The sequence below is a fragment of the Arvicanthis niloticus genome, chromosome 11 (genome assembly GCF_011762505.2).
Source record: "Arvicanthis niloticus isolate mArvNil1 chromosome 11, mArvNil1.pat.X, whole genome shotgun sequence".
Classification (NCBI taxonomy): domain Eukaryota; kingdom Metazoa; phylum Chordata; class Mammalia; order Rodentia; family Muridae; genus Arvicanthis; species Arvicanthis niloticus.
In genome coordinates this window covers 36,126,694-36,144,560 of record NC_047668.1, presented here as the reverse complement: position 1 = coordinate 36,144,560, position 17,867 = coordinate 36,126,694, and the positions used below count along the sequence as shown (strand labels likewise).

General features: G+C 43.1%; 1 protein-coding gene across 1 annotated transcript in view; it reads right to left on the bottom strand.

The window, feature by feature from the left end:
• Window positions 1-17,867, bottom strand: part of Tpo (thyroid peroxidase) — an 82,542-nt gene that overhangs the window by 53,936 nt on the left and 10,739 nt on the right. Inside the window, exons 4-7 of the mRNA XM_076942475.1 lie at window positions 15,343-15,494; window positions 12,958-13,090; window positions 1,977-2,106; window positions 85-291 (exon numbers count right to left, since the gene is read on the bottom strand). Coding sequence (XP_076798590.1) covers window positions 85-291; window positions 1,977-2,106; window positions 12,958-13,090; window positions 15,343-15,494 — 622 coding nt within the window. The remainder of the gene's footprint in view (window positions 1-84; window positions 292-1,976; window positions 2,107-12,957; window positions 13,091-15,342; window positions 15,495-17,867) is intronic.

Sequence of the window (17,867 nt, the reverse complement as noted above, 5' to 3'; positions counted from 1 at the left end):
TTATATTTCATTTCAAGCTTTTCTGCTTAATGTTTTAAAAGTCATATGTCATTTCATACTCAATGAAGAGTTGAGGGAAATTACCTGTATGGGGAAGCAGGGATTTTGGTTCTCACAGGTCAGCTGGCAGTCAACACCTCCCCAGAAGGCTGCTGTGCTGGTGCTCTGTGGTGTGAGAGCAATGTCGTGATCAATGTACTGTCCCCACACTGGCAGAAAATCAGAGTACTGGTCATCTTCGGTCACAGCCTCATTTGAAACTTGAATGAGGTGCCTTGTCACCTCGCGTACCTGGGTAAAGAGAACAGCTTGCAATGGTGTAGTTAGACTGCACTGTGGCCAATCATGGAGACCTTGTGGTCTTAAATTCATGGTGAGGTTCTTGTTCACAGCTCTGGAGAGGCCTGGAAAGACCTGTTGCTGTGGTCATAGTGGGAAGAACCAAGATGGAAGACAGACACATTTGGGCTTGGATGCAGAGATTATTCTAGGTTTTCAAGTATATTCAGTCTGGTCACATGGGTCTTTAATTTTTGAGAGCCTTCTTGACTATTGTTAGAAAGTTGTGACTTGGAGTGGAAGACATGGGTCGATTCCACATTGTAAACTTTGGTGAAGGAGCCATAGAGTAGGCCATAGAGTAGCCTGTAGAGGTTAGAAAGATAAGGCTTAAGAGGTAGTCAGTGGTAACACCATCTGCCTTGCATTGCATGCACAAAGCATTGGGCTTGAAGCTCAGCACCCAACCTAAACACATGTGTGAAAGTCAAGGAGAGGGCTTCCCCATAAGAACCTCTAAAAGGACACAGTCCTGGGACACCCTGACCTTAGACATTTTAGACTGTTGGCCTTCAGAACTGAAGGTTTAAAATTTGTATTAGTATAGCCACTAAAATTGTATTAATGTTAGAATAAAATCAAGAAATGAAAAAATAGTAAAATCAAGTATTGAAAAGGCTACATGTAAGCATACTTTAGTGCGGATTCTTGTAAATGATAATAATATATAAACAAATACAAATTTGTACAATCTCAGTATCAGCATAGAGCTCAAAAGACCTCAGGATTTGAACAGGTCCAATGTCAAACGTACAATAGGAAGGAAAACATCTGGTGGAAAGTTAAGGGTTGACATGAGTTCTATGCTTTCTCCCTGAACCTTGGTATCCAACTCCATCTGCTGGTTTTTACCAACTACTGGAAATATTTGGCTCTCTCACTAAAAACTCTCTCACTTCTCTCTCACTGAAACATTGGCTATGTACAGGGGCAAATCTCCACTGGAGAGCTTTGTGATGGTTAAGGTGTCAGTCTATAGCTGACTAGGTCAGCTCCTCGCTTCTGGTACTGGTTTTCTCTATGCTGAGCTGAGTGCCTGCTATCTATCATACATTTTAAGAATTCTGTTGTGGAACATAGCATAAAAACAAATATTGTGTTATCTGCTGATGCAAAGAGTCTAACTATGGCCAAAATGGACCATGTTTTGATGACAGGAGTCAATGGGCCCAATGACAAATGTTGGACCAAAGGACAAAAGTAGGAAATGAATGCAGCCCCTCCCCCAAATATGCTCCCAGTAGCAAAACAGTAGCCAGCATCTGCACATATATAGTATGCATGAGTAAATTCATTAATTAATGTATATTATTGCTGAACTTTGTCTTCCACCTGATGAATAGAAGAATTTATTTAAGAATATTAAAGTGCTTATCAAGAGGAAAGATGTAAAATTAGATGAGAGGGTCTTTAAATCTCAGTTGTTCTCCTCACTGGCTGAGTGTGGCTAACCTTCAGAGCCTCATCCATAGGTGTTATATCTCAGGGTTCCAACTTTTTCGGGAGTTTAGGAACACAAGGGGATGTTTGCATAATAGATCATCCTAGCAGTCACCTTCCAAGGCTGTGGGGAGTGTGATAGCATTAGGGGAAACCTGTTCTTGTCTTATTGAAGTAGGTTCTAAATGAGTACCAACCGGGGGCAGTGGGAAGCCATGGTATAAGAAATTAGGGTTCCATCCTCTGGGCTGACTGAAGCCATCTTCATAGACAGGAGGCAGCCATCTTGCTAGGGCTGTGTTGGAGGCTCCCCATCTGGGGTGATCTCTGTGGAAACAAATGAAGGGATGTGTTTGAGCTGGAAGAGAATAAAGAAATGTTGAGGTCTCAATACAGTATAACTCACTCAAGATGATATACTCTGGTGGCATTTCTAAGTCTCTAGGTAGGCCTTAGTAGCTGGTCTTCCTGATGGATTTCTCTGGGGCATGTAGAGGGAACTGACTTCTAGAACCTTAGTCTATAACCTTCCTGAGGGAGAATCCAACCTCAAGGAGCTCTGCCTGCTGATAACCGTCTCACACTGCTCCTTCCCGGGAGACTCCCTAAGGCTTCTCTCTAAAGTAGGCCACTCATCCTTCTAGAATGTTCCATGAAGGTCCTACTCAGTGGGTAGATATTAGGGGCATTCAAAGGGACTATTCAAAAATATTTTAATATTTAAACATCTTTAATCAAGACACATCCAGGTCCCTTGTGCTCACCATGATGATGACATTTCTACTAGAAATAAGGCACCTAGGAAATTACCACAAGTGAAAGGATGATGGAGGGGACACACATTAATATGTGTCTTTGAATTAAAAGTAAAATTAGACCTTTTTTTCTGAGTTAATTGCTTTGAATTAAGAATGAGCCCTGTCACCAAGGCTAAAGGGGGATATTTTCTACACTCAAACTGATCTGTGATTTTATTCTTTGGTCAAAGTGTATAACTTGGCAAAAATCCATTTAAGGTCCATATTAAGACAAATGTGAGTTGATCAATCTTTACTGATTTTCCAAGTACGTCAGGGACAGTACCTCTAAGCCAAAGGGCAAAGAAAAGGCATATTTAAGTATTGTTTGACACATTTTCTCCAGAAGCTGAGAAGTTGAAATATTAATGATTGGCAGATGCTTTCCAAGTCTTGTTTAAGTAGAACCACCACCTGGATTTTGTTGCTTTATGTTAGACCAGTATGTGTTTGGTTTTGAGATGGTCTCATGTAGCCCAGACTGACTTTGAGTTGACTATGGGCGACCTTGAATTTCTGATCCTCCTACCTCTACTTCTCTGGTAGCAGGATTATAAGCACATCTTAGCCATGTCCATGTACAATGCATGTGGTACTGACACTTAAGGCCAGGGCTTTGTGCCTGCTAGGCAAGAACTCTACAAACTGTGCTGCTGCCCTGGTCCCAGTAAGCAATTTTAATGAAAGCTCATTTGTATGTTCATTTTCTTGTGTATTTCAGAAAGAATTTTGAAACCCAGATTCAATTTTTGTAATAAACTTCTATTGGTGACTATAAGTTCAGATGTACAAGGTTCCCTCACTGTCTGTCTAACTCCTGCCCCATAAACAGGGAATTGTGATCAGTGACTTGATCCAAGTCCTGGACGTTGGGGGGATAGATCAGAAAGGTGCAGAAGGGCAGAGCGGAGTTTCAGAGTTAAAGCTGGGTGGGTGACTACTATTTACAGCTTGAGAGGTCACAAAGAGAGGGATATGACATAGAAATGCCTGAGATTTTGACTTTGAAAATTGCTATCTGCATTCTTTCCAGGGAAACCGGTAGGCTACTCCAGAGCTTTACCTCTCCTTTTGCTCCTCCAGATCCAATGCCCCAGTTTCATCCCCAGGTCTGTAACTGAATTGAACGCCTGCTGCTGTCTCCCTTTCCTCCCTGACCCTATCCCTAACAGATCAGGACCATCTTCTCCTCCAACCTCCTTTCCCCAACTCAATCCAGCATCCAGACCTCTAAGGCCAGCAGACACTCCCTGGGAACACAGCAGCTGAGCAGGACAGGGAAACAGGTAAGGCAACTGAAGACCTTCTCCACCCTCTCCTCCCCTTGAAACTCAATTTCCAGTTTTCACTCAGAACTCTGAAACAGAACACTGGCTGCAGCCTTCCCTGCCCCTGCTCACATCCCTGTGGACCCCACATAACTTTCCCTCTTAAATCTCCCTCTCACTACTCTCTGCTTTATTTCAATCCCCAGCTCCAGCAGGCTCTCCCTGCTAACCCTCAAGACCACTCTTGCCAGAAAAACCATAAACAAACAAACAAACAAACAAACAAACAAAAACCCCCACAGGCTGAGTGCAGATTCCTCCCATTCTTGCCAATCCAATCCTCCAGGTTCACCCCTACCTCTATAGCAAATCTTCTGAAGTGACCTCTCTTAATTCTCTACCTCTATCCTAAGGAGGCTAAAGAAGCAGATCCTGGCAGAACACTTTGCTTTCCTCCCCACTGCAAACCCCTTAGGACCCCCTAGGACCCCATAGGACCCCCAGCCTATTCCCATTACTAAATGTCAATTCCCAATTCCCAGAAACACATTTTACCTGGAACCTCCAGTGGCTACACCAATTATGTACACATAAAATTTTCAAGCAGACCACACACAGCCAACACACTTTCTTAAAATTCAGAGTGAAAACAGAAGCCAAGGAACAAAGCACTCACCCAACAAAGATAAGACCAGGTATCGGCACCTAGAACTATAATTTTCCCAACCCAATGCCTAGGCACCAGTGTAAAACTACAATCAATAACAACCAGGACAGAAAGCCTCTACCAGAATTCAGCAGCCCTACCACAGAAGGCTCTAAATATCCTAACATAGCTGAGGCACAAGGAAAAAAATAAAAGAAAAATATTAAAAAAAAAAAAAAAAAAACACCTTTCAAAAGCCTGTATAAAAAAAAGGTGGAAATAAAAAATAAATCCCTTAAAGAAATCCAGGAAACACAACAGTGGAAGGAAATGAATAAAAGTGTACAAGACCTGTAAAAGGAAATACAATCAATAAACAAAACAAAACAAAGCACCCGAAAATTCCCCAAATTGAGAGAATTTTGGAAATGAAAGAAAATGAGGAGTTTGGATAGGAATTGCAGAGACAAGCTTTACCAACAGAACACAAGAGATGGGAGAGAGAATCTCAGGCATTGAAGATACACTAGAAGAAATGGGTATATCAATCAAAGAAAATGTTAAAGCTAAAAAGTCCCTGGCACAAAACATTCAGGAAACTCGGGACATCATGAAAGGACCAAACCTGAAAATAATAGGAAGAAAGGAAAGAAAAAGAAACGCTGGTCAAAGGCTCAGAAAACATTTTTTAACAAAATCATTGAAAAAAAATTTTCTAACCTAAAGGAGAAAATATAAGAAGCATATAGAACACCAAATAGATTGGACTAAAAAGAAAGTCCTGGCAATAATAATCACAACACTAAACATACAGAACAAAGAAAAAATAGTAAAAGCTGTGAAGGAAAAAGAGTAAGTAACATAAAAAGACAGACCTGTTAGAATTAGGCCTGTCTTCTCAATGGAGGCTCTAAAAGCCAGAAGGGCCAAGAGAGATATGCTACAGACTCTAAGAGACCACAGATGCCAGCCCAGACTAATGTACTCAACACAACTTTTAATTACCATAGGTGGAAAAAATAAGGCATTCCATGGTCAAAACCAACTTTAAGCAGTATTTACAAATCCAGCCCTACAGATTGTGCTAGAAGGAAAACTCCCACATAGGAAGGTTACCTATGACTTAATGAACCAGTGTGCCACTATTTTGGGCAGCCTGGTAAACTACCAGTTTGCCATTTTGCTCCAGAAATCCCTTGCCTGCACAGCCCCTGAGCTTCGTGGTTATAGATGGGCTGCCATATTCACCTGGCATGTTCTTGGACTCAGGGGATCCAGTTGATCCCGTGTGGCAAGCAGTTTACAAGCTGAGCCATCTTCCTAGCACCAGTAAGTCATTTCTAAGAGCTTCTGAAGTATTTCAATACTGTGTTTTCCTTGTCCTCACCCTTGAGGATAGACTTTGTAACCCTTCCTTTGTCTGAGAGGCTCTGCAGCGGTTATGCATTACAAAGAACTGCTTGAAAGGACCCTGGAGGGGAAAGGCTTCATTGTTTACATGTCTGCTGCTTCACCTAGGAACATTCCAGGGGGACTGGTTAGTAACAGGCCAATGCTCCAAGGAGACTTGATGACTTTTGTACATTTGGAGAGAGTAAGCGGGAAACAATTCTGCTATTAATATACTTCGTTGACATCTAGCCCACCAGTTGGCTTAATTTGGAGTAGTGCTTTTAATTAGCAACATGAAGAAGGCAGCCAGCCTTTTGCACAGATTTATTACAGTCAGCTGTTCCTCATTGTAGCTCCACAAGTACAGCTTTCAGGGAGGCCTTATTTCACCCAGTCAAACTAACATGTTTTCACAACCTTGCTGTGAGTTCTTTTTTTTTCACCAGTTGGCTTTTATATTTCAAAAATCCACTAGGAGGTCTTAGGTGCTCAAGAACACTGTTGTGAACACACAGTGTATCGCTGAACCTGTACAGCTTGGGTTGGCTGCTTAACGGGACCCCAGATGGACATTATTGAATATCTCTTGTTGGCTCTGGACCACATAAGTACCCATGAGAATGTGCTGAAAGAGCCTTCATCCTTAGTGGAATCGCTGCATCACCCTGCATTTATCTTCAGCTCTTTCTTTATTAGGTTTGGATTAATGGCAGCCATTCGAACATGCTGACAGCAACATGAAGAGAAACAGTTCTGAAAGTGCTTTTCGGGGGAGCGGTGCCTGTTCTTTCATCAGAGCTCCAGTGATCAGGACTTAGGCACAGGCATCAGGTATTGTAGTGACCTCAGTGTTCCACATTCTAACAAGGAAGATGCTCTTCTATCTCCAGCTCAAAAGGGAAGCTGCTGTGCTGGGAGATCCCCAACACATAGGTGAAAACAACCCAATAGCCCTGGGTCATATTTAAGATTAGCTTTTCTTCTCATTTGTACAGGCATGCTGCTTTCTAGGCAGTAAGGTAGTTACATGGAAGGAGGAAGGGGACTGCTTTGCATAAGGCAGGCACACACAGAACATCTCAGCACACCTCAGTAGTCATGTGGCCTCAGAGTGATCCAAGGAGATCACTACACTTCTGAAAGCTGGTCTGGAGGAGTGAGGAAGCTTGGTTCTTGATTTGGGGGAACTCCTTCAAGAGCTGCATCACTGGAGACAGCGTAATCATCCTGGAGGTGGGCTTGTCATTGCTGTGCTCAGTGAAGTATGTTAGGATCTCTCAGATGGGAGTCTGCTTTTCTTTTCTTTTTTGAAATTAGTTTTTTATTGGATATTTTATTTACGCTTCAGATGTTATTCCTTTTCTCCATTTCCCCCCACCCAGAAAACCCCTATCCCATCCTCTCTCCTCCTGCTTCTATGTGGATGTACCCCCACCCACCCACTTCTACCTCTTGGCCCTTGAATTCCCCCACACTGGGCCATCCGGCCTTCACAGGACCAAAGGCCTCCTCTCCCACCTATGCCCGACAAGGGGGAATGGGCTTTTCTCTACCTACTATAAATGTGACCTTCTTCAAGAGTTTTAAAAATATCTTTTCTGGAGCCACTGGTACCCATGTCTGAGAGTCCTACAGGACACCAGCATCAACTTCTCCTTTTCATTAAGGTTAATGAGTTTGTTTGGGGTGCACTGATCTCCCATGTAATCCAGAGGATTTGTTTTGATTTCTAATATCTAGTTTCTACCTTGTTAAGTGGTATCTTCATTTTTGAATTTTAAAGTATGATTTAGACTCTGTGTGGGCTCATGTTTGTAACAACTATTGTTTGAAGCAGCTTAACTATCAATGCATAGACTTCTCCCAAAGGAGATGTGTGTGTTCCTTTCTCCCAGGAAAGCTTCAAAAAGTATCACAATTTCATGAATTATGTTAAAACCCAAATGATAAAAGTAGGGATTAAAGGTGCCTGTGAATACGTGCCTAGAAGACACTCATCTAGGGAAAGGATTTACTGTGTATGTAGACACCAGAAATCATCAGGCCTCCCCAGAGCATCACACCTGTTGCCAGCTAGTCCTTCTGGAATGGTCTTAATTGAAACTGTTAGTTATCAGGAATTAGATTATTTCACAATATGTTTGAAAACCAAACTCTAAGTTTCATTTAATTATCAGGGAATGACTATAGAAACCTCTGTAACATACTAAATTCTATGTGCAGATGGAGTTGGGAGTTCTTCTGGAAACAGAAACACAACAATCAACTTTTTGTTTCAGAGTCTGTCATTTCCCCTAAGAATTATTTCTATGTCTCTAGATTCGATTAAACACAAATGTCCCTCAAGTAGAAGAGTGAGTATAAATTAGCCTGCAGGGAAGCTGATATGCTGGCCCTTAGTAGGGTTTGCCCTCTGCAGACCATGGCACATGTCTGTCTTTCAGTGGGAGGCACAGTTGTGTGGGCAAAGGTTAAACTGCCCTGAGTCAACTCTGGTGAGGGAGTAATAAGACCAGGAAGGCCTAGGTCATCAGGCTCATCACAGACTTTCCACAGGCTGAAAAGCCTGCTTTAACTCTGAGATTCAGGAATACCCTGAGAACAGTTTTGTCACCTGCTTACTGTGGGAACCTTCGAGAATTGCCCTTCTTGGAAAAGCATGCTGAGTTACATTGGGACATTTTAAAGCTTACGTATGGGGCTAAGAGCAAAGAAGTCAGATGCAGGAGAGCCACTTCGTGGTGACAGTCATAGTAATTGTCACTGACCTCCAGAAGACACATATGATTGATAGGACGAGTCACATTCTCATCTGTGTTCTTTTCCAGAGGCCTTGGGCATGATCTCACAGGGTTGGGATACATGCTCTGCCCTGTCCTGTCCTCATTTGGTACCATGCTTATTGGAAGAGTCATACTTGCTCATCAAGGGCCAAGCTTTTGTTCCCAGGATGTTCTCTTAGGAAATACTACACATATCTGCATCTACCTTCAGGGGAGGACTCTTGGTCCCACTCTTGCTGTTCCTTCTCCTGCCCCTTCTTTTCCATTTAGCTTCTTACTTAGAAGACTGCCTTTTGAGGTAGGTAGACATGTTTCTTCCTAGGAACGACTTCCTAGTGAACCACTTCCATAGCCAGAGGGTCATGGACTATATAATGCAAAGAAAGCCAGTCAAACGGCACCAAGCTCTCATGAACATGGGGTGTTGTTTAATCTATTTCTGTTAGAAGGGATGGCCTCACTTCAACTATCTTGGGTCTTTCATGCCTCTCTGTGTTCTGGGAGGCACTTGTTTAACACAGTAGTCTTGAGGACAGAGACATGGCTCTGAACCATCTCATGCTTGGGATCCCTCCACAGTGACGAGCATGTATGAGCAGGATGTTCATATATTCTGCTCATCATCTTTACCTTTTCTGCTATGGCCTTTTCTCTACCCTTCAGTGTGAGCCCCCCTGCCCACTGAAGTACATCAAAGGTTTCATTCAGTATTCAGTTGGATCTTAGGTAGCTTGCTTTCCTTTTTGTAGGATCTTTCTTAGAGACTGTTTTAAAAAGATGAAAGAACATCCATGCTTTCCACTGTTAGGTTCTGAGCTACATGGGGTTGAGTATAGGAAAGAGATATGGATTTATAAATCCTGGGTGTCAAAAACAGTCATCACTTCCTTAGGGCTTCATGAATATAACTAAGGCGCCTGCTAATAAACCCTCATACAGGGAAAACCTCAATAGTAAGAGGACAGCAAGGGTGGGAGAAAAGCCTACATGGGTGGATAGAACACACCCAGGTCTGAGAAACAGTTCTCAAAGGCAACTGTTGGCTCGAAGGGCTAAGAATTTATCCATCTTCTTAGTCTCAGGATCCTTCTAAGTAGGCAGTTCTAAGTCTCTAACATCTACTCACAGGGAAGTTGCTTGAGGGTGGGCCCAGCCTTTTTGACTTAGAATTCCTGCACTTGGTACAGTTTTCAGTTCCTTAGGATACAGGTGGGATAAGCTCCCTGGTCAGTAGTACTTCAGGGCTGTATTTTTAGGGAAGGAAACAGTGGCCAGGGACAAAAATTGCTCCTGTCAAGTGGCTTTAACCAAAGCAGCTCTGCCAAGGGAATGGTTGATGCTCAGTGGAGCTTCAGCTGGGAGGAGGAGGGAACAATGGGAGGGGACAATGGGGCAGCAAACAGATCAGCAAGAACCTACTGCCAATCAAAATTAGACTTCCAACAAAGTCGTGTTTACAGGTGATGGTGACTGGGGAGAGAACTCTGCTTTGTCCCATTCCTCACAGCCACCAGACCACAACTCCTTGAATGGAAAAGCCAGTGTCCATGTGGCTATTCTTTGCTAGTAAGATCCACATTGGCTTCTAGCATATGACTGAGGCCTTTGTTTCTTTTGCATTCTGTTTTTCTAGTAGGGTTACAACCTCTGGGATCAGTTGCATGAACTCCCCTTCCCATAATTACCAGAGTTCAGCAATAAACTCTCATATACATGAGGCCCCTTGGTTCAGGATAAGGTACTAATAGAATTCAGCATGTAAACAATAATGTTTTAAATACACTGAACATCATGTATGTAAACACACATACAGCTCTCACTACAAATGTTACAGAAATGTTACAGATGAAGAACCTATGAGTAAGATGATGGATTAGAAGTCCATTCTGACACTTAGTGTTGGTCATCAACCTGATTGAACTTAGCATCATCTGGTAGATTTCTGTGCATGTCTATATTGATATGGGAAGACCCATCTTAATTGTGTATGAGACCATTCCTTTGGCAGGGGATCCTGGACTATATAAAGTAGAGAAAGCCAGCCAAGCAGCAACCACTGTTCAGTGTTTTCTTTCATGACCATGGGTACAACGTGAGCAGCTGCTTTGTGATCCTGTCCCACTGACGTCTCCACAATGATATAGCTCAGGCCTGTACATCAGAATAAACCCTCTCTTCCTTCAGTTTTTGTCAGGGTATTTTACTATCACAGCAGGAAAAGAAACTAAGACAACCTTAGTGTGACCCACAGAAAGAACATAGCCAGGATAATAAACAGTAGTCACTATTCTAACAAGAGCTGGAAAATGAGGGAATGTACCAGGTGAAGTCTCCAGGGGCAAGATCATGACATTCTTGCCAAGGCTAGTGGGAATTCCAGAGAGAGCCCTCATATATACGTGTGAGAGCTCTGGGCTGGAGAAAGACAGACAAGGCTGGAGAAAGACAGACAAGGCTGTAGAACTGTGACCAGGGTTGGATATATAGCAGAGAAACACATGACCAGCTCTGGAGATAGTGGCTGAAGTGTGCCTGAAGCTGAGGCTCACTGGGAATCTGGAGGGAATGACCCAGAAGGAAGCATCCTGCTATTGTATGGGTAAGTGGTGACCTGGGAGCTGAGAGGCACACTGCTAAACTCAGGGTAGATGTGCCAAAATCAAGATACAAGAAGCAGCTTGAGCTGCAACTACACAGTGACTGCAGAAGCAGACTCTGATAGAGGTGGCCAGAGTTCTGGTAAGAGGGACCTGCCCAGCTGAAAAGGTAAGCAGTAGTGTGAAGTATAGACACATTATACCTTGGACATAGAAAACCAAGCTGGGCAAGCAAGACCATCTAGTACATGTGGAGACTACCTAACAGCAGTCTATTCTGATGGTTGGAAGAACCCAAGAAAGAGCTGGAATCTACTAGCAGCTGAGCAGAAAGAACCCAAAAAAGAGATTTGTCAGAGTGTATATAGCATCTCCTTTAAGGGGCTTGCTTCCTACAGATAGTGTCCCTTACCCATACTCACTCCACACACTTCTTTCTCATGCTCATCTAGCTCTACCCAGCCTTGATATGCAGCATTTGGGTAGAATCAAGGCAGGGTTATGTACCCCTCAGTATATGGGTACAAGACTGGGAGAGGGTAAAGGGAAGGGTTAAAATGGAGAAACATGAAGAAAGTAGTCAAGCATTGATGTAACTGTCCGGCTGGACTAGTTGGGATCCCCCCCAAGAACAGACTGAGCTAGGATCTTGCTCTGAATCTAAGTGAGGACAAGAGGTGTAAATTAATGAGACTTAAGCTTATCCCCATTTAGCTTCAAATGAATGAGACCCAAAATCTGATTTATTTATTAGGTTCTGCATAATTTACTTGGGAATTACCCCAATCTAATTCTCTTAAGACTGGCTCCTTCCCCAACTGTGCTCCCCAAATACTTGCTGTTTGCATCTTCCTGGGTTCTTTCTGCTCCAGCAGCCTAGTGTCCTGGGGAGGCATTTCACTTGGGTCCATCATGGCTAATGGAGACCTCCAGTTCTCCCAGTCTTCCCCCTTCTGTCCTCCCCCTCTCTCTTTCTCCTTTCTCTTTCTCCTAGCACAACCCTGTGCACAACCCCTAGTCCAATGACTCAAACTCTACCTCTCTCAATTCCCTGCAGTAATTGGCTGCTGCCAGTTTTGTTTAACCAATAGTTTTAAGTTAGGGAGCAAGATTCGCACAACAAAGGCTTGTGTATATGGGAAATTGCTCTGTCCTGGGGCAACCAGACTTTTTGGGTACAGAATTTAGCATATGAATACAAGCAGCACCAGACCAACCCCTAACAAAGAGGAAGGGGGCATTGGGATGGTTTGTGCCTAAGATGGCATATACATAAAGGGAAGCAAGAGCTGCATGCCACAGAGGCTGATGTCTTGTGGCAAATGGTCAAATTCTTCCTTCAGTTAGGTTGGTGGGAGGAAGCAGATAGTCCTGGTAACATACTAGAGACAGGTAAGAAATCTGGAGAAATCAAAGATGCTAAGTGTCTGGCATGGGATATTAGGTGATGGTAATCCATTCTGTGATTTTAGAAAATAAGGGTGAGATGGATCAAAAAAAGCTCTCCTCTGTTACCTTTATCTGGAGTGTAGCACAGCATGAGGGTAGCAATGGCAATGGCAGATGTTGGAGTGTAAGATAATGGGACACACAGAGGGGTGGACTGTCACAGTTCATGGGTCTAGAGCCTACTTCACAATGGCTTGTGATCATGATCAAGTCTTGAGAGGCTCCAGATGGGTCTTCACACAGTACCTGTTGTTGCAGGCCCCTGTGATGGGCCGGTACTTATTTGCCAGGCAGGTGTCAGGACATTTTGGTGGCAGCATGAAAGGCAAGCATCCTGACAGGTTTGCAATTGTGCCCAGAATGTCTGCTGATAAGGCATCTGCATAACAATACAGACCAATATTGAAGTTAAGGCCAGTTGGTTCTTCTTCCCAGCCCCATGCTCCCAGGAATAAGACTCAGACTCAGAAGACCTTGGCCATAGAGCTAGGCTCTTCTCTGACTAGAATGAATTTAAAATATCTCATTTGTTTTAACCTACATTCTGCTATGTGGATGGTTATCTATGCTCAGGTACCAAGTGTCCATCTCCTCATATCTTCCTAGGCTGATATTCCCATGCTTGGCTCTATCCCAGAATCTTTCACCTCTTGAATGTCCCACCTCCCATTTCCTGCCTACTCCATAGGCCATAGGCTTTTAAATTGACAGGTGATACATCCATAATACACAACATATTTTTTCTAAAGACCAGACTTTGTGTGACATCTGTACCAGATAAAGTATCTTTCCAACAGTTGTATTAGCCATAGCCTCAACATCTAAGTCAGGGCTTCCTGTGCAGTCTCAGTCGCTGCTCTGGGAAAAATCTGCCATCTCTCTCTTAGTCATAGGCTTCTTCATTCAGTCTCCTTAACCATTTTCATAGCTAGGAGTGTGTGTGGGGGGGTGGTTGTTTACTTTTTTGCTTCATGATGATTCTGAAAAGCAACCTAAGAGCCATTCTGCTCTAGGAAGACAAGCCATCAGGTTACTTCTTAGAGTTGTCTCTCATCTCACAGGACACATCACCAGAGCAATGAGACAGGATGTGTATCCCATAGGAATCCACCTTAGCTGAGCTTGCTCATAGCATTCATTCCTTCTGCTATAAAAAGGCTTTATTTTTTTCACCCATTGATTTCTCTAGGTTATCACCTCTGAATGCAGTCTCTTTTGTTTATATTTACTGTTTTTCTTCCCAGTTCTGTCACTGTTTATGCTATTCGACAAATCAAGGTTAAGAAAGCTCTAAGATGACCCTATAAAACTGTGATGAATGTATACTAATGAAATCAGGATTCTCACTAGAAAACATAGCCAGCAGGAATGTATCCTATTTTCAAACAGAAGAGAAATGGAGCAGGCATCTCTCAACAGTGCATCTTACTGAACAGGCATCTCAACTATGCATCGTCTTACTGAGCAACCTGACAATGGTTCAGCTGGGTGACGGTCATGTGCTCCTTATTAGAGCACAGCAAATCAAGTCCTGTAAAGAGACTCATGTGACTGAACTTTTGCTGGTCAACAAGCCAATGTTCAGGAACAACCTGGTATCTCTACCCAGTGCACTTGCTGATTGTTTATGCAGGGATGGCCGGAAGTCTATTTGGATTGGCCCACCTTCCTTATATCTTAAATGCTGCAGAGTGATTGAGTCTATAATGTAAATAACTTTATCATATCCTTTAGGGTATTTTCCATCATCAATTTCACATTATGGCCTGTCTTCCCAGTGTATTCTCCCTGGGCTGAGAGCCCTGTGACACGGGAGAGGGGGCCAGTAGGCTCCCATCCTCGGGACAGGTCACCCTACCATCACTTCTACCACTGTCTAAGCTGATGTCACTACTGGATAGGGACCAATGTACTTAGAAAGGCCTTTCAGCTATGTGGTCTGAAATGAAACCTTTTTCAGAGTGACTTTATGGTTGCTGTAAAAGTCAAACTTAACTGTTCAGTGTAGGATCTGAGAATTGTGGTTAAGACTGGTTTAAAATGAGTTCATCTCATCAGGCAAAGCAGCACCAGATTAATTTAAGAAATCAAATAGCTCACAATACTGCACTGAAAATAAATCTCACTGAGATTGTTAAAAAAAAAAAAAAAAAAAAAGCAAGCTCATTTTTGAGTGTGGCACCATAGTCTGTAGAGGCTTAATCTGGCCTCTGCGGCCTCTGCTTTCTTCAAATGCACTCTACTGGGGCCACCATGTGAGCTGCCAGACACTGCAGACTAGTCTCATTTTTGAAAGCCCATGGATTGTTACATTCCTTGGGTAACAGACTAAGTCAGAAGGTCCTGGTTACAAACTGGGAAGTTGAGGCTCCTGTCCAGTCCTCTGTTTGCTGTGACATGACACAACCTGAATGAATGTCTCCCCAGAAAGCCCATTCCCCAAGTTTTACTAGATGGGAAGGTTACAGGAAAATCTCCAATGTATTCCAGAACATAAACTTGAGCACGGTTAGCTGTTTGTTTTGTTATCAAAATAAGATTTGAATAGGAGAGAAACTGTATTTCCCAGAATAACAAAAATAAGAAACTATGAATGAATTTAAGCAGAGACAGAGGAATGCAGCTGCTTACCCGTGGAGAACTGTGACTGTTCATGTTTCATGACTTGTATTGATGTTTCCATGATCTCTGCTGCTCGGGAAATAGCCCCACTGGTGGACTCTGGCAGCTTAGAGAAGGAGAGAAGCTGGGCTGGAGAAAGGACTTCCCTTTTCTTGAGGTTTCTAGAGCATAAGGAGTTGTAAGTTAAATGGGGCTCAAGAGGCAGCTCGGTTTACAAATGTACTTGACGAGCAAGATGTAAGTACTTATATTTTATCTCCAGAAAATTCTTGGCATAGTGATAAGTTCCTGTAAGCCCAGTGCTGTGGAGATAGAGACAGGTAGATTTCTTCGATACCTTCCAGCATAGCCTCACTGGTGAGCCCCAGGTTCCAATGAGAGATCAAGTCTCAGAATACAAGATGTATAGCTCTCAAAGTTGACTTCTAGCATCTTCATGCATGCACATATGAATCTGCCAACACACATTTCTCCCATACAGCCTCTCCCTATCAATAACACATATACCACATATGCATACACACATAATAAATAAATCAACAGAACATTTATTAAGTGACTGCACATACCATGCAATGAACTGTGGGCCACACAAAGAAAAAGCCTAGATAGTTCTGAGCCGCAGAAGTGCTGGGGTCAGTAAAAGGGATAGAAAACAACTAGAGAGTAGCAATATTGGGTGCTGAAAATTATGGTCAATACTTTCTTTTTGAAAAAAATCCATATCTCAATTACCTTGATTCTCTTTAACAGTTTTTTGCTTCTCACCATAACCTGGGCCAGGCAGGTGGTCACTGCAGGGCAGAGTCTCAGCTGGAGTAGGGAGCATCACAAATACTCCAGATTCTGACCTGTGAGGATCTGAGGCCAAACAGAGGCCTGAAGCTGTCACAAATGTCCCCTTCTTGCTGTCAACTCTCCCAGATGAACCCAGGTTTACATCACTGTGACTTTGGGGAAAGCAGCCCTCTTTTCAGTTTTGTCATACTGTGAATAAATGGAATGCTGTATTTTCCATGTCTTAGTCATAGCCTAAACTACATGCTGTTCTCTGAGCAAAAGTCGTGTCTGAGGTGCTTCATGGCAGTTACGTAATACTGTAGTCTGAAATCGTGATGAGATCCTACCTGCTCTTACCACAGAACAAAACAGTTACTTCAGGTGATAGATAGTGTCTGTTGTGATCCTTTCTATATCTGTGTGTCTATCCAAACAGCATGCTGCATACCTCAAGATATACAATACAAAGGAAACTTAATAACCTCAAGACATACTATAATTATGACAATTATGTAGATGAGGAACTTAACACTTAACTCATGTAAGTCGCTTAGCTTTTGCAAGGTAGGCATGAGTGACAACAACAAGACGGAAACACATCTAACTCACATAGATTGGAAATGAGTGACTCTGTTCACTAATGTCCATGATGTAAAATGTGGCATATTAAATACAATTCTTTACATGTGCACATATTAGTAAAAGATCCGATGACATCCTGAGCCTTGAGGACATGGGTTTATCCAGTTGTTAACTATATAAACTGATCAAAGCTTCATGAGAACTGGCAGAGGGCAGGAGACCCCAGTTCAGAGTTAGAGGTTGTTGTCCCTTCCCACCAGCAGGGCTATATCTTCCTGAAGAGCCAATGGTAGACAGAAGGGCCCCTAAAGGTATATTTATCTAAAGTATATTTAGGCAGAGGATGTTGCCAACAGGGAAAATGTGAGGCTTCAATGTTTGAATTGTGAGCACTCCTTCTGATGTTCCTCTTTGTAAACAGGTAAATATTTTGGGTGCAGGGTGATTTGTCTTCCTATTCAGTGGTTGATGAACTCTCCCTTGCTGCTCTAGCTGCCTTGAGGATAACAGCCTGAATACACCACAGACACCTTGCCAAAGTCTGCAGCTTTGCTAATCACCCTACCTCAAGGTGGTCCATCCCAGGCTGTTTGTTGTCATAAGCTTGCTGAACATTTTCTGTCTCATTAGAGGGGCTCATCTCCTATCTCATTAGACTGGCACTGGGGCAAAGCCACAATGGGTCCAAAACACAAGGCTCGATGGCTGCGATTGGCACTAGCATTGAGGAGTAGCCAGGAGTCTGACTGCCAAGGAGGCAGCTGAACAGCTTGAGAGTAGCTTGGCAGGAAGAAGAGATCAGAAGGAAAGATGAAAAGGTGATGAGCAGTGGAGAGCTGAGACAAATGAAGGACAGACTGTAAGATGTCAGCTAGGAGAACCTGTAGGCCAGGGCTGCTGGAATACTCTCATAGAGCTGTCAATTCTTTAGAGTCAAGGGTCTCAAACTCTAGGCTGGAGGCTGCAATACTAGTCCCTGCCAGAGGCTAAATGTCTAAAACTCTAGGCCTGGTAGGGACATTTGTAGGGATTAGGGCCTTAAAACCTGAGACTCACAGGGACTCTAACACTAAAGGGTGATATTTACTGTTGCTTCTACAAGCTTATGACTGGTGCTCACTGCTGCCAAACTGAGAAATGAAAGCCACTAGAGATCAACATTTGAAGAACAT